Source organism: Ceratotherium simum, chromosome 4, assembly GCF_057802395.1.
Source record: "Ceratotherium simum simum isolate JZ-2026a chromosome 4, ASM5780239v1, whole genome shotgun sequence".
NCBI classification, from domain to species: domain Eukaryota; kingdom Metazoa; phylum Chordata; class Mammalia; order Perissodactyla; family Rhinocerotidae; genus Ceratotherium; species Ceratotherium simum.
In genome coordinates, this window is record NC_141903.1 from 74,212,429 (window position 1) to 74,235,753 (window position 23,325).

General features: G+C 37.9%; 1 protein-coding gene across 10 annotated transcripts in view; it reads left to right on the top strand.

Moving 5' to 3' along the window:
* The window catches only part of MCTP1 (multiple C2 and transmembrane domain containing 1), a 507,353-nt gene that overhangs the window by 468,115 nt on the left and 15,913 nt on the right, over window positions 1–23,325 (top strand). For 8 of the 10 annotated variants that reach the window (XM_087430024.1, XM_087430027.1, XM_087430026.1 and 5 more), the window contains one exon: window positions 20,786–20,895. The exons of 1 other annotated variant lie outside the window; for it this stretch is intronic. In XM_087430024.1, coding sequence (XP_087286150.1) covers window positions 20,786–20,895 — 110 coding nt within the window. Of the gene's footprint in view, window positions 1–20,785; window positions 20,896–21,093; window positions 21,476–23,325 lie in introns of those variants that run through there. One more of the 10 variants, XM_087430033.1, reaches the window with a different exon arrangement.

Sequence of the window (23,325 nt, forward strand, 5' to 3'; positions counted from 1 at the left end):
GAAGCTTCAGGTGGGGAGTTCAGGATGGGGACAGTCTGGGAAGCATGATATATGTTCACTGAGTGGTCACACTTGAACCTCTTGCTAGAATTCAACTTGATGAGCAAGTTCAGAATCGGGCACTTCGCATCAGGCCCAGGTGCTTCTATTGGATGTGTTGCAAAGGAATTTGTTTCGTTATTTCTTAAGCAGAGGAAGAATATAATGATATAATGCCAGGATAAGGTGAGGGTGGTCTGGTCTAGACAATGCAGTGGGAATTGAGAGGGAAGAAAAAGAGAAGCTGTTCTGTTAACTTTCTAGTGGCTAAAAGATCATAAATTATCTAGAAAATGAGAGTTATCTGTAAAGTTTCTGATGTTATCCACGAGTTTAAATTAGCAGAATATACTGTTTTAAGTGTAACGTACCTGCAGTTTGCTAAAGGTGCCGCTAGGTGGGGAACGTGCATTATTCATGGTTTTAGATTAGCCGTTTGCTTCTCTTCTGGTGAAAGGGATTTAGCTAATTTTGAGAATTCAAGTTCTAATTAAATCTAATTAGATTTTCTACGAGTGAAATATAACTTTATAACTTATGTAACTAGTTATTAACATGTAGAGGAAACTGAAATATTACTCAGTGGTAGTTATTTCAAATGCATAAGAACCTGTGTACGAAATTGGAGCTGCCTGAGTAAAACTACAGGATTCCCCATTTTCTTTTACTTTTTCCTATTTGGTGTTCACTCAGGAAACTTCCTTAGACAGCAACAAGTATCTTTGGTAATAAATGACATCAAACTATTTAGGTGCTTACAGATTTGGAAATCGCGCTACATTCTCATATCTGAGCTGACTGCTCTGCGTTAGAGCCTGTTCCTCCTACTTGGCCAATTGCACTAATGTGTTAGATACCCTCATCAAACAGTGCTTCTGCCACTACTAGAAAGTCAGGGAAGGTGTACCTGACTTGCACTGTCTCTCTCATGATATTTCACCTGCCTGTATGCACCAGGAAGGCAGGGTCCGTGTCTGTTGGGTTAGCACTCTTTATCCAGTGCCTGGTCTAGTGCTGAGCCTAGAGCAGACTCGCAATGAGTTAATGGACTTTTTCCGCTAGTCAAAAAAATAATGCAGTGTCCTTTCCACCTGATCTCAGTGAATCAGATACAACTGCAAAGTATATTTGCCAGTCAGAGCTTACCTCTGAGAAGGACTCAAAAGAAGTTCACACAAAGATAGTCATGTATTCTTTGTTTGTTGCAATCTTTGATTTAAAATATTTGCGCACATACATTTGTGTGGTGGGAATTGAAGAAGTCTGGCACTTTGGTATTAATCTTTCTAGATTAACTCAACTATGATTTTGGTTGTGCTAAATTCTCAGAGTTAACCTATATTTATATTGCTTATTTGTCTATATAAACATGGGAACACATCTTACAGAGAAGTAGAATATTTGGATTTGGGACTGTGCTTCGACAGCAATATTACAAGTGGTCACGGTAGCCGTTTATTGAGTACTTAGTATTTGTCATTTAATATTTCCAATACCAAGTATTATCAATCACCTTTTATAGATAACAAACCTGAAGCTCAGATGGTATAGATTAGGTACACAAGCACGCATAGCAATCCAAGGTTCCAACCCAGGACTATTTGGTGTATAGACTGTGTACTTCACCGGAATGCTACACTGCCTGTCTCTACTACTGTGTTGAATTTTCCTGCTTGAAAACCCATCCAAAGCAGTAAAATAGAGCCATTTATTCAAACATACTTATGGGGTTAGATACCTTGGACACAGTGAATAAATAACATTAAAATCTTTTTCAGTATAAAATTTTGGTGGAAATTGCCATTTAATGAGAAAAATTCTACTTAATCTATTAATAGTTTGGAAATTATTCATGACCCTCCCATACCATAAAATACTTAACTCGTATGGCCATTCCTATAGCCAGAGGAAAACTATCCTCTTGTCTAATATATATTATGTACTCAATAATCCTGTAAATCAAAATGATTATCACTTAATTCAAAACATAATGCAGATAAATACTTGGTTAAAAGTGTAAAAAATGATACTATGGAGCCCCCACAGCAACTTGCCTGGGTCTCCAAATATTCCTGAAAACTCATGGGAGAGAAGAGGTACATCTCTGATGCAGCCTGGCAAGGAATTGGGCACCTCCGTATCCTCCTGGTGGGAGTGGAAACTGTACAATCTCTTTTGGAAGGCAATTTGGCCGTAGGTATCAAAATTACAAAAACACAAATCCTGTAGCCAAACAATTCCACTTCCATAGGTTTATCCTACAGATGTACTTATTCATGCATGAAATTGTCATATACACAAGGTATTCTTTGCTTCTACTTTTTTGTAGTAGCAAAACATTGGTCAAGAACCTAAGCATCCATTAAGGGAAAACTGATGAAATAAATTCTAGCACATCAATACAATGGACTATTATGCAGCTGTAAGAATGAGGGAGCTTTTTAGCACTGGTACGGTTTTTAGCACTGAACAATCTCTGATATATATACAGAGGTGGTAGGAAAAAAGGGCATGGAAATGTTAATAATATACTACTATTTGTGCCTTAAGAAAAGAAACAAGGAAAGAAGCTAATACACACGCACTCATGACCCTCATGACCGTATAGATTTGCTTGACTAGGCACAGAATGATCTCTGGAAGAATATACAAGAAATTGGTAACATTGGTTGCTTCCAGGGAGGGGAGCAAATTGGCTGAGAGCCAAGCAGTAAAGAGGAGGCTTTTCTATATCAATTTGAATATGTATCATCTGTTTTTAAAAACCTTATTTTTTAATTTTAAAAACTTTTAAAAACATGTATATTCTTCAATCCTGCATTTAAAGTTCTAGTACTTTCACTTGAGGATATTATAAAAGATGTACTGAAGACTTATGTTCAAAGATGTTCTTTGCATCATTATTTATAATAATAAAATAGAGGAATCAATAAAATGTTCAGCATTTGGAAATTAAAAGCAAGAAGTGTGTGCATAAGTGTACACTACACATCTCCTCTGTAAAATGCAACAAATTTATATGTTCAATATCAGGGATTCGGATCAAGTCTGTCTTGTTCACTGAATCTATAGCATCTGACAGCATGCCTGACACATAATCACATGATTAATAATTATAGAAAGATTAATAAATAGAAAAGAGGCTGGAAGGGTATACTCTAAAATGTTAACCAGAGATTTTTACTTTCTTCTAAGATTGTTTTTGTTTTCCACAATGAACATGTATTACTTTTATGTTTGGAAAGAAGTACAATAAGTGTATAAGACTGCTCCTAAAAAAATTCATATTTTTCATGCCATGTCTAGAGAGGAATGAAAGCTATTTTCATGAGTACTGGTGAGTGTTTGCATTTGATCAGCAGTGCTTACAGAAATTCTGGAAAGGATGGTGGTGGTGTGTAAGTGGCAGCTGGTACATTTAGTGAGTATTGGAGGTACATGAGGGGATAATTTGAATGCTAATTACAGTATCACTCTGCACTTAGGAGGGATCATAGAGCTAGAATGGGAGTTATTTGACTGAACAGCATTATGTATACATTGAGATCTTCTCTGTAACATTAGACCTGATTTTTGTTTTCTCCCTGGTTTTGACTACAGACAGATCTAGGTTCTCGTCCCCACTCAGCGACTTACGTACTCTGTGATCTTTCTAAGATTATATTTCTCCATCAGCAAAATGAGGCTAATAGTATGGGCTTTGCAGGGTTGCTCGCCAAGTGCGTGTGGAACACAAGAGAAGAGTTTCGCTCAGTACCAGGCATAGAGCAGACTCTCAGGCTGCCTCCCTCCCCTTTCTGCTCCTCCCACATCTATCACTGTGTCCTGGCTTGAATGAAGAACTAAAAGTTGGCTTAGAAATGGGGAAGGAACTAATTTTTCAATCAAACATTTTAGTTAATCCTACTAATGCTCCTTCAAGATACGGATCATCCCATTTTAATGATATGGGGAGGGAGTATTGCCTGGGGAGCTGTGACCATCCTAAGGCCCCAATGATTAGCACCTCCGACGTGCTGATACAAAATATATCCAGAGCCTCTCCGTGACCTCTAGAATTTTGTTCTAAGGAAAGCAGATGGAAATCTATCGATCATATTGCTGTGCCTGAGGACACTGGAGAACTTATTACATTAGTATGGGTTTTGGATGTTTGCCTAAAGCCACAAACCTTTTGATGTCCACCTTCTAGCCTGAGAAATTCCTCATCACTCATATAATTCCTGCAAATAAGATAAAGCATGACTTTTAATGGAAAATTCTCTGCTTCTCCTTGCTCTCTGATTTCAATTGCATTAAATTTTTTTGAAATACTAATTTCACAAAACGATTTTCCAATATGTGTTCCAAGTAATTTTTAACACTCTCTAACACAGTGAGCTGACTTAAATAATAAAGTAGATGAGAATGATCAAATTTGTCATATTTGGAATAGATAAAATTATAAGTAATTACACAAAATTCAACTTTGAATTTAAACATTATAGGTGTAAAACATTAGTATATAGAAACAATTTTATAAACCATACCTGGATGATTTGGCTAATTTTTTAAGCGATTAAAATGTTGATTAAATTTCTTAATTAATAGAGTACTAAGGAAAAATATACAAACCTTTAGGTGGATGAACATTTTATACTGGCAGAAAAAGTTGTAACAATCAGCGATGTTAAAAAAATTGCCTGTCAATGAATCCTTTCTGTAATGTGATAATTCTGCCTTTAAATATTTATTAAACCATGTTTCCTAAATGCAGACAATTTTCTTCCCCCATATTGATGAAACTCACAGGATGTTTGCCGTGAGATGGCTCATCCACAAAATGACCTTTCGCTGCTACCTGGTGTCACTGATTTTACATTTTTAATTGATAATTGCCCATTATCTCTACTGAGTTAAAAGGCATAAATAAGTGCCCGTTTACTAAAGAAGATTATTTAAATGATTCTCAGAAATAGAAATAAAAACAGGAATGCAGAAATTAGAAGGGAAATTTTGGCATTTGGACTAATAAAGTAAATAATAAAAAATTTTTTTTGTAAATGTCAGTTTATAATCTTTTTTTTTCCCTACCAAAGACAGCTATCTGTCTGTCTGGAGAATGATACTTTTATTTGTATTTCTGCATAGCAGCGGTTTGGCTCAGATAAAATATCTAATTCATAATATTGGTAGACGTGCCAAAAAGTCACACAAACCAGAAGGTTAAAAATAATTTTTATCAACTCTGCACAGTGTGTTTGAGGAAGAGCAGATTGTTATAACTTTCATGCTTACAATCAGGGCACATTCGTAAACAGAAGCATTTAAACATTTGTGTATACCAGATATCATAGAAACATCAAAAATCAGGTAGGAAAAGTCAATATTTATTGTAATCCATCTTCCGGCACTCGATGATAGTAACAAAAATAATAGTAATAATATTAAAATGGCAATAGTAACATTTTTGAGAACTTACTATATGGCAAGCAGTGGGTGAAACACTTTACAAAGTCAGGATGAATTTACCAGATTAGACTTAGAACAATCTTAAATTCCTCTATGTAGTGATTTATTAAGCTCTACAAGAGCATATACCAAAAATAATTTTCTTTGTCCTCCTGGAATGTGTACTCAAAGAAAAGAACTTGAAATGAGATCTCTCCCTCTTGAAGTGGCACAATTTCCCAATTCCTTCTTATTGGAGGTTTTCTTTACATTTTTAAAACAGGTATTTGATTTTATATTGGTCAAGTTCTCCTGCAATTAGTGTGTATGTGTGCGTGTGTGTGTGCGTCCGTGTGTGTGTGTTTGGCTAAAGTTGCTAGCTAACATTAACAGCGATCCAGAACTCAAAGTGTTTGATTTTATTACAGAGGTTCCCAAATGGTGACAAGTATCTATCTCTAATTCCCTTCTGAGACATTTGGGAATGGGGGTTAGCAGGGAAGAATGGGTGTCACAGGATGAGAGGAGTGTAACTTACAGACAGCTGGCAGGGGCACTTCTGTGAGATGCCCAATGATCACCTCCTTCTACAAGGAATGGCTTTGAAACTTGCTCCTGGGTCACCACCTGTGTGCAGAGCTTTCTCTGTCAACAGTTCTTTCTAGCTTACATCGAAAACAATTCCTCATTCTTATTTGATGCTGGAATCTCCAGCACAAACAGGACTAGGGTAAAAGGTCCACTCAGAATATAGACTTGAAGGATGTTTATTTAAAGAGCCAAGACTAGGATAACATACTTTACTAAAACTAGAGCAGCTTGTGACAGAACAATAGTAACCTTTTTTTTTTTCCTTTAATACGACCAGTTGGATGCAAATGGATCCAGAAGTCAACAAAGCTCCTTTGCGGCAATAACAAATAATTCCCTGATAGAGAATATGAATCTGGTGGACTGGTCACGTACTTTAGAGACTGAATTTCTGCCACCATGCCAACATAATGAAACAAACGTAAATGACCTGTGACCGGGCCAAGTTCTAGACTGTTTATCCAGTTAGCCAAGAACTGTCTTTGGTCTTCTTACAAACCAAAAGAGCCAAGTATAAAAAGCAGGAATTAGTGAGAAAGAAAAAAATACTAGAGCCATGTCTTCTTGTTCTTAGGTGCCGGGTTTTGGTGGGGTACAGCCTGGATCACCTCAGTTCTGCTGGGGCAGGGCCCAGAGACGTAGTCTTTATCCAAAAGAAGGGTCTTTTTTCTCCTTATAGGAGCAAATCATGGCTATTGAACACAACACTGGCTTAGACATTTTAACAGTAAGATATGTGACATCCTTTTAAGCTTTATAAAAGTGGGTTAAATAAAAGACTGGCTAGGCAAGATGGATAAAATTCTTAATTTTATTAAGGCAGTGAAAGAGTCTGAAATGCAAAATCAATAGCAAGTTGGACAGTGCAGAGCGTGTATAAATCACCCCACCGGGCCTGTGAACAGGCCTGAGAAGGACAGTGTATTTGCCAGTGAAAGACAGTTTCACACCTGCTGCTGTTCCACCAGCCTCCTCCACCAGCCGCTGCTCCTGCTCGCTTGCAGCTGATGATTTTGCCTCCTGCATCATTGAGAAAACAGAAGCAATTAGGAACTTCCACCGCTTCACATCTTTCTTCTGCCAAATCTAAGACCTGCCTCATCTGCAGCACTCTCTTCCCTCCCCTCTGGTCTATCCCGGCCTCTCCCTTCCACTTAGGCTCTGTCCCATCCCTTCCCAAACTAACCGGCTCCTGCAGTTAGGTCCCTTTTCTGCACCATCCCTTTCTCCTCTACACTAGATCATTCCAAGAGCAAGTAAATACGCTGTAGTATAGCCCTTCTCAAACTTGAACACGCATGTGAATCACCTGGGGATCTTGTTAAAATGCAGATCATAATTTGGGCAGGGAGGCTGCATTTCCCATCTTTAAAAAAAACAATCCCTTCTTTTGACCCCATGTATAAATTCTCCAGCACCCTCCCCATTTTCTAGCCACCCTTTACAGCAAAATTTTCTAAGACAAGTATCTACAGTCAGTGTGTCCGCTTTTCACTCACATTCTCTGCTCTGTCTATCCAAAGCTTCTACCCCCACCACTGAACTGAAATTGCTCTCGTTGATAAACTCCGTTGGCCAAATCACTTCTTGATCTTACAGCAGAGTTTCAGACAGGTTACCCCTCCCTCCTCCTTCAAACATTTTCTTTTGCCTTCTGTGAAGCTTCTTCCTAATTTTCTTGTACCTCAGTCTTTTCCAGTCTCCACCTCATCTGCTCAACAGCTAACTTTGTTGTGCCTTGAGGCTCTGATCAGGGCCTCCTCTTTCCATAGTCTTTCCCTGGGTGACTCCTTCCATTCGCTTGATTTTAAGGGCCTTCTAAATGCCACAGACTTTCAAATCTGTATCTTCAGCCTTGACTCATATATCCATCCACCTATTGATGTCACCATACTTTTTCATGGCCCAAATGCAGCTCTTCGTCTACTCTTTTCCTAAGTTGGCTCTTCCTCCACTTCTCTAGCTCAATAAAACCAGCCTCATTTACTCACTTGCTCAAGCCAAAAATGTAGGCAGTTCCTTGATTTCTCTTTTTCCTCACCTCCCAGATACAATCTATTAACATGTCTATGATGACTTTACTTCCAAAACATTCTGAAAACATCCACCCTGGTCTAAGCTGTCATCCCCTTGTGGACTACAACAATAACTTCCTATCTTGTTTTTTCTCTACAATACATTTTGCCTAGATGGTCTTTTAAAAATATAAATTAGATCAAGTTAGTCCCCTGGTTGAAACACTCCAGTGGCTTCCCATCACACTTATAATAAAATCCCACTCTTTATTCTGGTTTGCAAGGCCCTCCGTGGCACCACTTCTCTGATGTCTTCCTCTGCCACTCTCCCCTTCACCTGCTGCCATGTTCTAGGCATCCTTTGTTCCCTCAAGCAAGTTAAGTTTGTTTCCCTCTTAGAGCATTTGCATTACCTGTGCTGGTTTCTCTGACCTTCACCTGGTTAGCTCCTTCTGGTCACACAGATCTTGTTCTGGTTATTGCCTGTTTGCTTCCAGGTTGATCTCCACTCACCTTTCTCATGCAAACCACATTTCCTAGCTCCCTTGACAATGGCTTTTGGGGAATTTGGCCAATGGAAGATTGGAATGATAGAAGAAGGAAAAAAAAAACCAGGACAATTTCTTTCTCTCTCTGTCTCTCTCTCCTCTTTCTCCTCCCCTTTCTTCTTCCTTCCACTCCCTCCTCGCCGCCACAACTCCTGCTCCAGCAGTGACTGGGTGCTGGGTCTCCTCCAAAGTTTAGCTCCCCATCAGACGGAGACAGACTCTCCTCCATAATCGCAAATACTGCCAAGCAGTCCTGTCCACGGCTTCAGCTCCTGCCATGGTGGGTCCATGTGGTCTAGCCTCTGGGCCCCAGTAACATCCCCTCCCTCTGGCAGTGGCTTCCTGTATTGCTAATGCCTGTCGCTCTATTTGATACTCCGTTCTTTCATCACGAGTGTAGCCGTTTCACTGTGTTAAATTTGTTTGTTTGGAATATCTACAGGAGTTTCTACTTTCCTGACCAAAATAGCTTTCAACTACACGGTTCGTCCACAGAGCAGCCCTCCCTGACCACTGGGTCGCTCTCCAGCACATGCGCCTCTTTCAAGTCTCTTCACTGCACTTTTTACTTTCTGCTATTCTTCTTCTTCGTTTATTTATATTTTTGTTTGGTGCTGTCTTGTTTATCCCTGTATCCCCAGAGCCTAGAATAGTGTCTGACATGTAGTTGTCATTCAGTAAATATTTATTAAATAAATGAATAAAAAGAATGGACTGAGTTTTGGCTAAACCGAACACTGCTCAGATGGGAGAGGTGATGTGAATGAAGTGAACGATAATCAGGCTTCTGAATACAAACCCAGGAAAAAGAAAGGAAAATAAGAGAAAGAGAGAGAGAAATTCGGCAAAAAAGGAAAATGTTACCCTTTGGGAAGAAAGACAATTGGTGGAGAAAAGGAAACATTTATTTAATATCTACTAATGTGCCAGTTGCTTTATATACATGATTTCACTCTGTTTCCACATAAACACTATCAGGTAGACATTATCTCCATCTTACTGATGGGGAGACTGAGCATCTGAGAAGATAAATAACCTATACAAGGTCACATGGCTGTAAAATGTACAACAGGGTTCAAGCCGACAATATCCATCTACCTGATTAGTACCAACCGAGGAAAGTACATCATAGGCTCAATCTATGTCCATCCTACTTTTTGTGTGTGTGTGTGTGAGGAATATCAGCCCTGAGCTAATATCCATGCTAATCCTCCTCTTTTTGTTGAGGAAGACCAGCTCTGAGCTAACATCTATTGCCAATCCTCCTCCTTTTGTTCCCCAAAGCCCCAGCAGACAGTTGTACGTCATAGTTGCACATCCTTCTAGTTGCTGTATGTGATGTGGCCTCAGCATGGCCGGAGAAGCGGTGCATCGGTGCACGCCCGGGATCAGAACCCGGGCCACCAGTAGCGGAGCGTGCACACTTAACCGCCAAGCCACGGGGCCGGCCCCTATGCCCCTCCTACTTTTATTTAAAAACAGAAATTTTAAATACAGATATATAAACTACTACTTCTGAAGATTATTTTATCCTATTAAACCACTGGTCATCCCCAGTGAAAGAATTTGAGATATTTTTTCAAATCGATTCCCAAGTTTTTCTTGCTCTTTCCCACCCTCTTCCCTTCCTCCCCAAATAAATCGAAAGACAGACCTTGATCCACACAACTAAGTAAATAACAATATTGCCATCAGCTCAATAGTGGGCCTTTGGCGTTTTCTTCCAGGTTGACCTCAGAATGAGCCTGTTTTAGTGATTTAGTCTGCAGTGAGGAAGGGGTTTAGGGGATAGTGCCACCCCATATATCAGCAGCATCCTATAGAGCATGAAGTTGTTGTTCAGGTATGTGCTACATATGGCATCAATAGAGAAAGATGGCCTTGTTCCCTTCAAATTCGCCTTTATTTGTATCATCACCTCTGTTTTGTTGAATTTCATTGAAAAGCCCTATTATCTTCTTAAGGGGAGAAGTGAGCTCTCAATCTTGTCCTTGATTTTCTACATTATGCCAACGTCTGAAAATGGTGAGTGATGTCATATTATGCGGTTTATAGGGAAACTGAGGGAGAAAAGCCCAAAATGGTAGAGCAAATCGTTTTTTCCTAACGCTAATTTCCCTTGTTTGGTTGATTCAAGTCAGGCCATTAACACGACTTTGATATTGCTTTTCCCCTGATTTGTTCTTAAGACTTTTCCCTATCCCAAACATCATGCTCTCAGAACACCGAAAACTTACAGCAAACAAACAAATCACGGAAATTAAATAGCAATAAAACTGTTGTTGGCTTCATATAAAAAATATTATCCAGTATTTAAATGGCTATTATTTCCAGAAACTTGGCAATTGTAACCATACAAATGATGAAATTGATTCCAGTCACAGTCCATCTTTGTTTGGAAAGGAAATACCAGTAGTGTTTGAAAAATGGATTATTAAAGACCTTGGTTTGCTGAAGGTGGCTCATCTGTTCTATTTGCTAACACAGCATCTCGTTGGGGGTAAAAAAATAATAAGTGCAGCTTTTCCCTACCCCAGATTATTTTCACTACAGATCTTCAGAGCAGGAAATAAAAAACAGCTAATGGTTCATGGGGCATGTGGAATTAGTTTAAGTAAAGCCGAGCCCTGGTCCCGCTGACCCCCTCCTCTTTCCTGTGCTGTTTTGTCTATGCTGGCCTTAGAATATGTCAACAAATCTCTTTTAAGCTCAGATGGGAAGAAAGGATGGCGATTCTCTCTCTTTCTGTAAGGGAGTAATTTACAACAGATGTGCTTTTTTAGAAAGGTACAAGTTTGTCTTGTAAAATATTTGTAAAGAAAAATAGCCTCCGGATTTCACAAAGTAATCCTTCCTTGGTTTTGGAGATGTCACAAAGAGCATTGTTTTTATAACACTAATATGATTCTTTTCTCACACAATTTGATTATAACACAAGATTAATTTTGGGGGGAAGAGCCAAGTTTAAATATAATAAAACAATGTAGTGAAGAAATACCATATGTGACTTGATGCCTTTTTGACAGTGACCTTAAAGGAGCCCAAGTACAGTCAGGAGACATGGGGTAAAGTCCCAGGAACTCTTTTTAACTGGTAATGAGATCTTAACTTCTCCAAGCCTCAGTTTTTTAATCTGTAAAATGGGGGAACCACCTGCCCCTGCCGTCCAAGTGGGAAGATAAATTAAAAATGCTTTATAGGGGGCTGGTCCAGTGGCATAGCGGTTAAGTGCTCCTGCTCTGCTTCGACAACCAGGCTTCGCAGGTTTGGACTCTGGACGCGCACCAACGCACCGTTTGTCAAGACATGCTGTGGTAGTGTTCCATATAAAGTAGAGGAAGATGGGCACAGATGTTAGCCCAGGGCCAATCTTCCTCAGCAAAAAGAGGAGGATTGGCATCAGATGTTAGCTCAGGGCTGATCTTCCTCTCACACACACACAAAAAATGCTTTATAAACCATAAAGTCATGCACAAAGGTAACTGATTATTTTCGTAACAAATCTATTGAAGAAAAAAATCTTTGACAGTTCCACACCTTCGTGTATATGCCCTTTTGTATATATAATAAAAGAAACCTTTTTTTGATTAAAAATTGCGCTAGTAAGTAGATTAGCAACAAAACTTGTGCTGTTCAAGATTAAATTATAAATTCTGGCCCTGATTCAGCCATGAGGCTTGTTGAAGAACAACTCACTGATTCTAATGGGAAGTTTTACCTGCACAAGCACTGATAGATAAAAATCACATGATAAAAAGGTGTGTGTTTTGCATGAGTATGACTAGCTTTGGCCTATGGAGAATGTACAACTTCCTGTGGGCTGGGAGTACTGTAAACAGTTGAACTTTCTGCTTATTTTTCAAATCCCATATCTCAGATGAAAACACATATGGCTAAAGGCACCAAAAGAGAGTGAGCACAAATTGGGGTAGCAGTTTGAGGTGGGATATTAGACAACTGATCTTCAGTTTCCTCATGTAGGGAATGAGAATAATAATACCTACCACCCTGTGTGGCTGTTGAAAGGATGGTGTAAGAAGATACATATAAGATCATCTGTGATCATATTAGATGACAAAGAAGTTACACAAATATAAGATTCTTAAGATATATCATAAATAAGAAGGGAGAAAATTCTGTTATCTTTATTAAGATTTAATAAACTTTAGCATTTAAAAGTTTTATAGTATTTCCTTTTTCAGTCTCTTCAAATTGTTAATATTAATGACTAAAATGTATTGAGTACTTCCTATATCCAGACATTTCTGGTTAATATTTTAAATAGATTAAACTCATTTAATTTGTAACCATCACGAAGGTAGGTTCCATTTTTACCCCCATTTTACAGATGAAGGTAAGGAAATTGCTCAAAAATCACACAGCTTAAGGAAAGATTTGCAGGCAGGATTTGAACCATGATCAGCAACAGAGCCAGTTAGTCAGAAATCTAGTCACCTTCTAAATAAGACTGTGGTTGTCTAGAACAACAGTGCTCCCAGCCTTCTCTAAACTCTCAGTTTCCCTCTTGGCTCTGCATTTGAACTCCAACCATATTGAAACACACATTTGAAAATGAAAGAAACGATTTCAAAAGAGGTTTTTTAAAATACATGCATGTTCACACAACTTTTTCATTAGAAGTTGGGATAAAGAAAAACTAGCCAACATTTGCTATCTGGATTCAGAAACAAGCTGGGTGCCTCTGTTCTCCGTTGTCACTCAGGCTTCAACTACTGAACCCATAGGAAGGGTGGGAGAAATTCCACCCACCAGCAATGAACTCAAATAAGCTTTCAAATGGCTCTGAGGGGCAGAGGCCGTTCTACAGCCTTTGTTATCTTCTCTGTAAAATGGCTAATTTGTAACAAGAGGAGATTTTAGGACACACCTTATATAACCTTTTATATATTTATTTTTTGAGAGGAGTAATAAGGACAGGCAGTGACTTGTCCGCCACAGTACTCCTGAGTCTGCTTTCACGTTTTCAAAACCTTTCCACAATCTGTTAATTTTGTGTTTTCTGTGAGGCATACAAATTCTTATCTCAACACTTGTATTGTACTAGCCTGGGTGAAAGTATCCTTTGTCACTTATATTCCTCTCTGGTTACTCGGGGACAGCAACCTCACAGCTTCCGTTGTGGCTTCCATCAATGTTAGCCTGGAGCCAGGCCTAGTGGCCCTTTCACTTGGGAGTCCATCTGAAAGCAGAACTTCTCATGCAACAAAAGTCTGAGATGGGATCATCTAGAAAGCCACTCCCCGGAAAGTGCACTTCCTGCCTGCTGGCAAGGAGATTAAGTCAGAGGTTTTGATATTGATAAATAGTCCTAATCTTTTAAGAGCTTTCAAGTACTAGCAGGACAGTTATAAAGAGTTTTCTTAAGTCATTAGGAAGAGGGAGATTTGCAAGTCCCTCAGAGCCTATATGATGAGGGGTTTGAGTAGCAAGAAATTTGGCTCCAGGGAATGCTCCCTCCTGACAACAGGTGTATCTGCATCCCTGGGGGCTTTCTGTAAGGTTTATTTACGTTTACATTTAATAGAAATTAAACATTTTATATACCACCTTTTACAAATAATTATTTTGCTTAATTAGAAGTTAACATGGTTAGCTAACAAGTTTTGTTTTTGCCTGGGCTTTATGTCATTTTAGTTTCTAATCCAAAATGTCTTCCTTCCTTTCCTCATGTTCCCCCCCAAGCTCTTGGTCTCCTCCTCATCCTCCTTTGGTCCCTTGGAGAGTCTCTTCTTCCGAGTTTTCCTCTTCCTCTCACCTCCCCCTCCTCCTCTCTATTTTCTCTTTCTTTCCTTGTTTTTTCTATCGTCTCTCTTTCTTTTTTTCCTCCCTTTATCTTCCTTTCCTTCCTGGCTTTCACCGTAACTCTTAGGAGTGCCAGCTGCCATTTTTAAAATGCCTATTGTTTACATTACCCAGCCCAGGGGACATTTCTCTGCAAATTTTTGTTACTTTACAATCATCTTTAAAGTTACACGCAAAATGTGCACCATTAAACTAACAAAGCAAGGCACAACTAAATGTGATTAAAAATTGCATTGTAGAAAATGAGCACTGAAAAGCACAGAGCTACCTTGCAACAGAGGAAGCAAAAAATTAAGACCAGGTAAATGCTCATTCTGCAAAAAAACATGTGCAGAGTCCGCAGAAGGGGGGAAAAAAGATCATCTCAATGTAACTTTATAAAGATTCTACCATCATTTTCTAAAATGAAATCTGACAAGTTAACAGTAAATCATCTGGGGCAAAACTAAACATGCATAAAATGTTTCATATATTTGGGGATTCTCTCTAGTATTTCAAAATGTTGTTTTTAATGTAAGCAAAAATAGATACAAATAATTTGAATTCTTTTAATAGGAATTGTATCCGTAATTTTCTTACTACTGCTACTAATAATTGTAGACAGTTTATTTGCACCAGGCACGTACTAAGAGCTCCACCTGTCTTATTTACTTTAGTCCTCTTTATAACCCTGAAGTGTAGATATTTATGAGAACTATTTTATTTTTAAGAGAAAAATAGACTGTCTTTAAATGGTGTCCATCTGCCCTCTTAACCTTAGATATATCTCAGAATCCTTTAATGTCTCAATGGAGGGTTCCTATTTTTAAGGTTATATCAGGAAAAGAGCCAAGGCATCGAGTAACCTGTGCGAGATTTGATACAATAAGAACTGAGTAAGACACTGAGATAAGATTCAGTAGCCAAAGGTCTCCGTGAGTGGCCAGGCTGCTCTCTGTGAGAATTTCAGTATTCTAGATTTTGGGCTGAAACGTAGTTTTCTATATCTGAAAAAGAAGGACTATTGGCACAGAGAAAATATTTCATCACTTTGTGTGCCTTTATTCAATCTATACCTCATATCTAATATATTTTCCAGAGGTTAGAAGTATAGATCTGAGAGAAAGTCTGTTTTGCAGGGCATTTTACTGAATGAACTAAGCAAGTTGTGTACCAAAATCATCTTTAGCGTAAAAAATAAACCAGATGAAACATAAACATATTCCAAATACAATTGTACACTTTGTGCTATGTGAGGCTATATTTGCTCACAGAAGAGCCACAGAAAATAGCAAACTATAATGATTATGTCTCAGAGCAAATGTCAATCCTATCGCTCACCTTTTGTCAGAGGTTACACAGCAAGACTTTAAAGGAAAAGCAAAATTATGATCAAGATTAGCTCTTTGGGGTGGCAAATCTGAATGCTTCCTCCAGGAAATAATAAGTAAGGTGAACATATGCCCTGGTTTTCTGGGACAGTTCCATTTTATGCTCATCCTGGCATAAGATTTAATAGCTCCCCCACCTCCCTGTACTCTTAAGACATTCTCTTACCCTGAAAAGAAAGTGAGATAACTTTAATTTTATAACATTGATATTTGGAGCAAACATATTCTACATACCTGCTATGATTGATACAGCACAGGTGTTCAACAGATTCATTTTCTGTGATGTCAACAGGGCTGACAATGACCACTTTGGCAGGGCCCCTAACTGGCATTAATGACCATGGCAGGATGCAGCTGGATGCAGTTGGATGCATGAGGAACCCAGCCCCAGAATACACATCCCTTGACACCTATCACTTTGGCTGCTTGTTCCCATTCAGAAAGGAATCAGTGAATGGGGGCACTTGTCATTTTGGTTTGAAAGTCAATGAACAGGATTCTCCAAAATATGTAAGCTACTCCTATTGATTCTTTAGGTCTTTAGATTTTCCTAAATATCTCAAAACTAGGAAGTAGATAGTTCTTTGGAAGAATCTACTTAACTTTCCGTTGTGATATGTGATAGTAAAATAGCTAAATATGAAAGAATTACTGTATTTCAAGTTTGCACTTATTGATGTTTTGTGGACTATTTAAAATATAATGATTTTTAAAAATTATATAGAATCATTAGAAAAAGTTGTATAATATAAGTCGCACATGTTCTCAGATTTATAGTTATAGCTCTTTTTTATGGGTAATTTTTTTTTTTACATCTTCAAAGGAAACCTTAATAATGCATTTTTTTTTTAAAAAAAAAAACAGTGTCACTACCAAGCCTTTGGATGATTAACTACCCTATGATATTTCTTTCATCCAAGCTGGTTTATAAAGGAAAGCAAAAACGACAATAAAAGAAATGTACCAATTTATTCTCTACTAATAAAGTATTGAACATTAGTGAAAAAGGTATGAAATATTGGAATGCAACCCAGAGCAATTCCATTACCTATTGCAGTTTTGGGTCATATACTGTATATAAAGAGTAATTACTTCATTGGTTGGAGACCACAGTGGAGGACTATAGAATTTGATGAAAGAGATTTTAAAATAAAAATTTTATCCCAAAGCATTTGCTTTTCCAAACTTTGCCAACATCATAGACCATCCTGTTTTGTTTTTGGGTGGCTGGGGGAGAGGGGATGGGAGTAGGGTGGGAGTGCAGGAAAAACAAAATTAAGAGTGAAGAGATTTTTAAAACTCTTTAGCCAATAATCGTATATCAGCACTTGGATTTTCAAGTATCTGCTAAAAATATTCTTTGTAGATGCCTTAATGACACATCTAATAATGAAGGTCCTATATTTAATATTTGCACATTGCATTATTGACATTAAATCTGGTGGTTTCTAACACGTCTTTCACTTCTCACCTTTGAATCAAGTTTCCGGATTTCATTTTCTCGATGAGGATTTTAGCTGCATGAGGAGCTCAAGGCTAGACCATGGTGTCTACAACATAAGTTTCTAAATGTTTCCAAGCCTTCTTCTTTATCTTACAGGGATTCTGGGTAGGAACTGAAAGCTTTCTGGGTAAAATGGGAAGGTCACATGATGTATTATGGAGAGAACAGACTCTGGAGTTGGCCAGTCCTAGTTCCGGTCCAAGCTCTGTCACTTTTCCCTGAGGCTCAGTTTCCTCGTCTGTAGAGTGGAGGAAAATATCTACATTGTAGGATGGTTGTGAGGATTGAATGAGCTATGTGAAAAGCACTCTACAGTGCTTACTGAGAGTCTATGTATATTCTACTTCTTTTTAAAAATAATTTGACAGGTATAAAATTACAAAAAATACATTAAGAAAAAATAGATAAATAAACCACATGAAATCATACTCAGTGAGTACCAATTCATTTATTTCTTCTACTCATGTTCCTTTAATAATGATATTGGAGAAAACATCAGGGAAATATTCTGATTATAAAAGTAAAATATATTAATTGCAAAGAAAAATATTACTGGAAGGTATGAAGAAGGTAAACTTCCATTACCTTTAATATTTTGACACATTCTCTTCATCTTTTTCCTACTCATTTCAAAAAACAGTTAGGATTATACTCTATATCACAGTTACTTCCTGTTTTCTTCAATTTCTATTACATCATAAACATTCTTGTTGTCATTAAATATTCTCTTTAAACAATTATTTTGTGATTTCATAATAGTCTATCAATTGTATGTACTATAATTATTTCCACTCAACATGTTAGTGATTTTTCTTTTTGTTATTATAAACAAAATTGCAATGAAAATTTTTTCAGATGTTTATTGAATATGTTGGAAATCCCATCCCTTGATTTGTCATATTTGTTACAATTTTTTTCCCATTCAGCCTTTTAAATTTATGATGACTTTTGACATAATGTTTTTAACTTTATGTAACTTTTGCTATCAATTATTTTCCTTTGTGATTTCCTTTACTGCGTGTTTGTTTAGAAAGTTCAGTCCAAGGTCAGTAAATAACTTACCTATATTTTCTTCTGTTTTTTATGATTCACTTTTAGCTTTTTAATTAATATAGAATGTATTTGGGGCTATCTATTTAAGGTAGATTCTGAGGTAGATTTGGGCTATTTCAAATAGATTTGAGAGTCTATTACGGTAGAATTTAACAAAATTTTCCCCAAATAGCACAACTACCCAGTAACATATTAGTTCCTTTGTGATGATGGATTTATGGTGGTGCTCTATCATACACCAATTTCTTTTTTGGGGCTCATCTTTCATATTTTAATTACTTAAATATCTGGTACAATAAATGCCTTCTCATTATTTCTCTTTTGCAAAAATTTCGTGGCTATGGATACTCATTTATTCTTCCAAACAAATTTTAAAAACACTTTATCAAATTCTCCCCATTTCACTTCACTCCAAACTCATTAGGATCTGCTTGACATTGCATTAAACCTATACATTCAACTGAAAAAAATGCATTCTTTTGATATTCAGTGTTCCAATTTTCTTAATTGTAGTATTTTCTATTTTCTATTTTCTTAATATAGAGTCTGTACATTTCTTGTTATGGTTATGCCTAAGTATTTTATATATTTTATTGCTTTTGTGAAAGAAATATTTTTCACATCATAATTTTAAACTGGTAAGACATTATTCTCAGTGAACTTTCACTGAGAATGCTTCGACTCCAGCTTGATTTATTCTGTATGTAGAAAAATATTTGTAAGAGTACTTTACTGCATAGACATAAATGACCTTAGCCGGTGCTTGAGAGAGAACACTGAAGGCCATGCAGATTATTAAAGAAGACCAACTTTGTAGTTATGAAAGGAGCTAGAAGGAGCCACTGGTTATCCATTTTATTCTATAGTGTACAACTGCATAAGTGAAAGTAATGCATTTTTTTTTATTACTGGGGAGGGAAAAAGACAAGAAATTGATGCACCCATGTCTGTAATGACAAGTGAAGAGTGATTTTTGAAGATAGTGGGGGACCCAAGAGTATTTAATTGTTCCCTATACTTTGAGCCTTATGCATCTCATCTACCTCATTGTTGACGGTCCGTTTTGGCATAAGCAAGATGAATAATGTAGACAATGTCTCCCATGGGAATTAAATTTAAAATGAAGGCTCTAAGTAACTGATATCTAAAGATCACGTTATAAAACTGGCCTCCATGTCCTCGGTCCCACTGTCCTCTGTTGTCCTTGGAGGCTGCACACACACCTGTCATTCACTTGCCCTCAGTTTCTAAGGTGGCAGGATGCCAGTGCCAGCCAAGTGTTCACAGTGCAAAGTGCTTTAGACTCCTCTGAAATGAAAGTCAGTATGTAAATGTGCAACATGACGACATTATTATTCTAGCTTCCTGGCTGCTTTCAGCAAGCACTGACTGCCACATGAGGTCTCAAGTGTTCTGGCACAGTGTGCAAGTGTTCAAAAGAAGTTAAAGTAATGAAATTGGATCTACATTTCCATAGATATTCAAGCTGGCATGGAGAAATGGAGTCATGGAATCAGGGTTGGATGGTCTCCACCAAACAGCCTAGGCAAGTGCCTATGATGCCAGGCTACTAAGCAGAATTTTCAGTCGTGAAAGGCCACCACTGTTTCTTCCTCTGGGTCTAAAATTACAAAATGTGCACATTTCTCCCAGCCTCACACAACTCTCTGGTTGCTTTATGCTCAGTCCCCACCCACCCATTCCCTGGAGCACACCGGCTTTGCTTAAATCCAGCACAAGTTTTAAAATGAAGAACTAAGTACAAAGAGGGGGAAAATGTTTAGTTAGAAGCCTAATACAGCATATGTTACTGTATCAAGTATGTGACTCTTAAAAGGGGGGCCAGGCTTACCGTGTAGCTGATCTACCTAAGGTACTTCCTAGGAAGTGTCCACCTAATGAGTTTCAGTTGACCTTGTCATTTTTTTGCAGTTTTCATTGCTCATAGGTCTTCTGCTTTGCATCCAGCATTCTCTGCTGTTGAAAGTTCTGGAGCCAAGACCAAACTTAGGTCTATGGGTGGTGGGGTCAAGAAACTGAGTTTGCTAGCGAGTCAGCGTGGGTCTAGGGTCAGCGCAGATTCCGGATTTGATCATTCTGAGACCTGACCTCTCTCTTACACATTTATACCCTCCCACCGGCTGAAATATTTCTGTTCATCAGGGCAAGAGCAACAGAATCCGAGTCTCGTGCTTAGATACTAGCATAGGTCCATAATGCTGGGTATCCTCCCTCCTCCATCTCCCTTTATATCCTGAAATTTTCAGGGGCTCCAAGTATCTGTTTATATATATTTGGAGATGAAAATATTTTAAATTTAAAAATGCAAGAGAAGAACAATTCAAAGAATTCAAGCACTGAAGAATACCTTTATTCATACAGAATCTCTCTTTTTTTTAAATTGTATTTTAGGACAGTGAAAAAAAGGGATTTATAAATAAAATCTATGCCATCCAGGAGGTATGCATCAGTGTCCAGAACATCCTAGATGAAGTGGCTTCCTTTGGCGAAAGGATAAAGAAGTGAGTGATGCTGACGGGAGCCCTGGCCTTCTGTGGGACAGTGTCCATTTATTTCTTGGAGGGTGAAATGCCACATTCTTTTTGGCAGGGGACACTCCTTCTGGGTGATCTATTGTCCAGTATTTCATCATTATTTACTTTGTTTCTGCCAGTCTTTGGTTTTATGAAAGTTCTGTCAATTTCCTTCCTGAAATTTAGAACATATTGGTTGGAAAGAAGTCATACTTGTAGCTTTGAAGAAATAACACCGTCCTAAATTTTAGCACATTTTCACAGTGAAAGACTTTGTTCATAAACGGCATATGAAATCGTGATAGAAAAAAAATGAACCAAGCTAAATTAGGACTTCAGGTAATCCAGAAACACCTGCGTTTTATTATTGGTCAAGTTATATTTTCATCATTACTCTAAAATTTTAAAAAATGGTATGTATAACACCCTGCAGACATATTATTTCAAATTTGTGTATTTCAATAGCTGAGAAAATTATAGATGAAATAAACTAGTGCTTTGTCATTTAGAAAATGCACAGAAATTTTATAATTTAAAAGAAAGAATCCCCTTTCCTTATTTTTTTTAAATAAGGAAAAACAGCTTCATTGAGATCTAATGTAAAATTAAGAAACTTACATTCTTAATTTTACATTACAGTACATCCCTTGGTGTCCTCGGGGGATTGGTTCCAGGACTCCAGGGATACCAAAATCCGTAGATGCTCAAGTCTTCTATCTAAAATGGCGTAGTATTTGCATATAAACTACGCATATCCTCCTGTATATTTTAAATCATCTCCAGATTACTTATAATACCTAATACAACGTAAATGCTGTGGAAATAGTTGTTATACTGTATTGTTTAGGAAATAATGACAAGAGAAGATGTCTGTACGCGTTCAGTACTGACGCAACCATCGTAGGCCTTTCGGTCTGTGGTTGGTTGAATCTGCAGATGTAACCCACAGATGTAGAGGGCCAACTGTACTTGTGTTTTACTTCAAATAATTTTATTTACTAATATACTTTTGAAAATAACTATTTAATTATAAAAACAATAAGGTGAATTTACAACAATTGATTATCAGTGAAAAATATGCTAAGGCCCCATACTACTAAACTATGGGAAAATTGGCCTACATAATGATTGCTAAGTGGTCTCTTCAAGAAGAGGTGCTGTATATCTGGATAAGTCTGCATTTTCCTAGTTTCACATATCTATTCATTGTTTATTATTCGTAACCGAAAGTGTTCTGCAGATTTAGATCCTTGGGCATACACAGAATTTGAAAGGAGTAAATTATTTAAACTAAAGGTGTGAATCATTCATCCAGTGCCTTTCATGTTTCAAGGGATAATGCATTTTATTTTGTATAAGTTTTTGTTTAATATATTTCCACATATGCGTAAGTGCTGAGTTTCCACTTTCTTATATCATATTAGGCAGAATAGCCTCCCTCTCACTCCCAAATGTGCCTGTAAGCAACATTCAGTCTCAGACATCTGAAGACTGATTCCCACATCTTTTCTCTTTCCTTCTTCCTCTCCATGTAATTTCCATCTCCAAGAATATTCCCTTGTTCTCCACATCCTATCCACTGAAGCATAGTGTGAAGTCCTAAATGGGGCATTTCGCTGTTGAGTGTTGTCTTTTCTCTGAGGTACACCGTGTGTTGAAACCTGACAGACGCATCTCATTTATATCAGAAGAACCTGGGTCAGCTCTGAGGTCAGACGAGTAAAATGCCTGAGAGGAAGAGGCTTGTTTATAACTCTGGGTGGTAAGAGACCTCAGATAGGTGTTTGGTTGGAAAACGTCATGGCCTGTTGAAGGATGTGAGATCCTGGCTGTGGACCAGCCTCGGGGAAAACGGGTTTTATAGAATTTTCCATAGGTATAGACTGAGGTATAGGAACATGGCATAGGATCCAGTGAGTCTTGAAGGAGCCGTTTTTTCTGCACAACAATCTTTTGAATACTAAAAAAGAGAAACTTCCCTGGGTCACATGAGATAAAAGGCATCTATCCAGAAAGCAGATTCAGAAGCAATCTTTAAGTTCAAAGTGAACAGACTCTATAATTACCACATCTTGTTACTAAGTAATCCTTCCAGAACTTTCTTGAATTGCATCTCTTTTGGGGTGGGGGGGAGATCATATTTTAGATTTAGATTCCATAGTGCACTGTGGAAATAGAAAAGGGCAGTCTTTTTTCCCCTGACAGTAGCTACACTGGTAAGGACTCTTTGCCATTTATCCTTCCAAGAGGAGTAAGGAGAACACAGGGAGCCCTTCAGTGAGGCTGCCCAGAGGGAGGGTCTTCTGAGTGAAGAGCCAGTGCCCTTGCACATGGAGTAGTGTGATGGATGGCTCTGAGCTGAGCCGCAGAAAAGCAAGCAGACACTCAGCCTTCTGTTCTCTCCACAAGAGGCAGAAG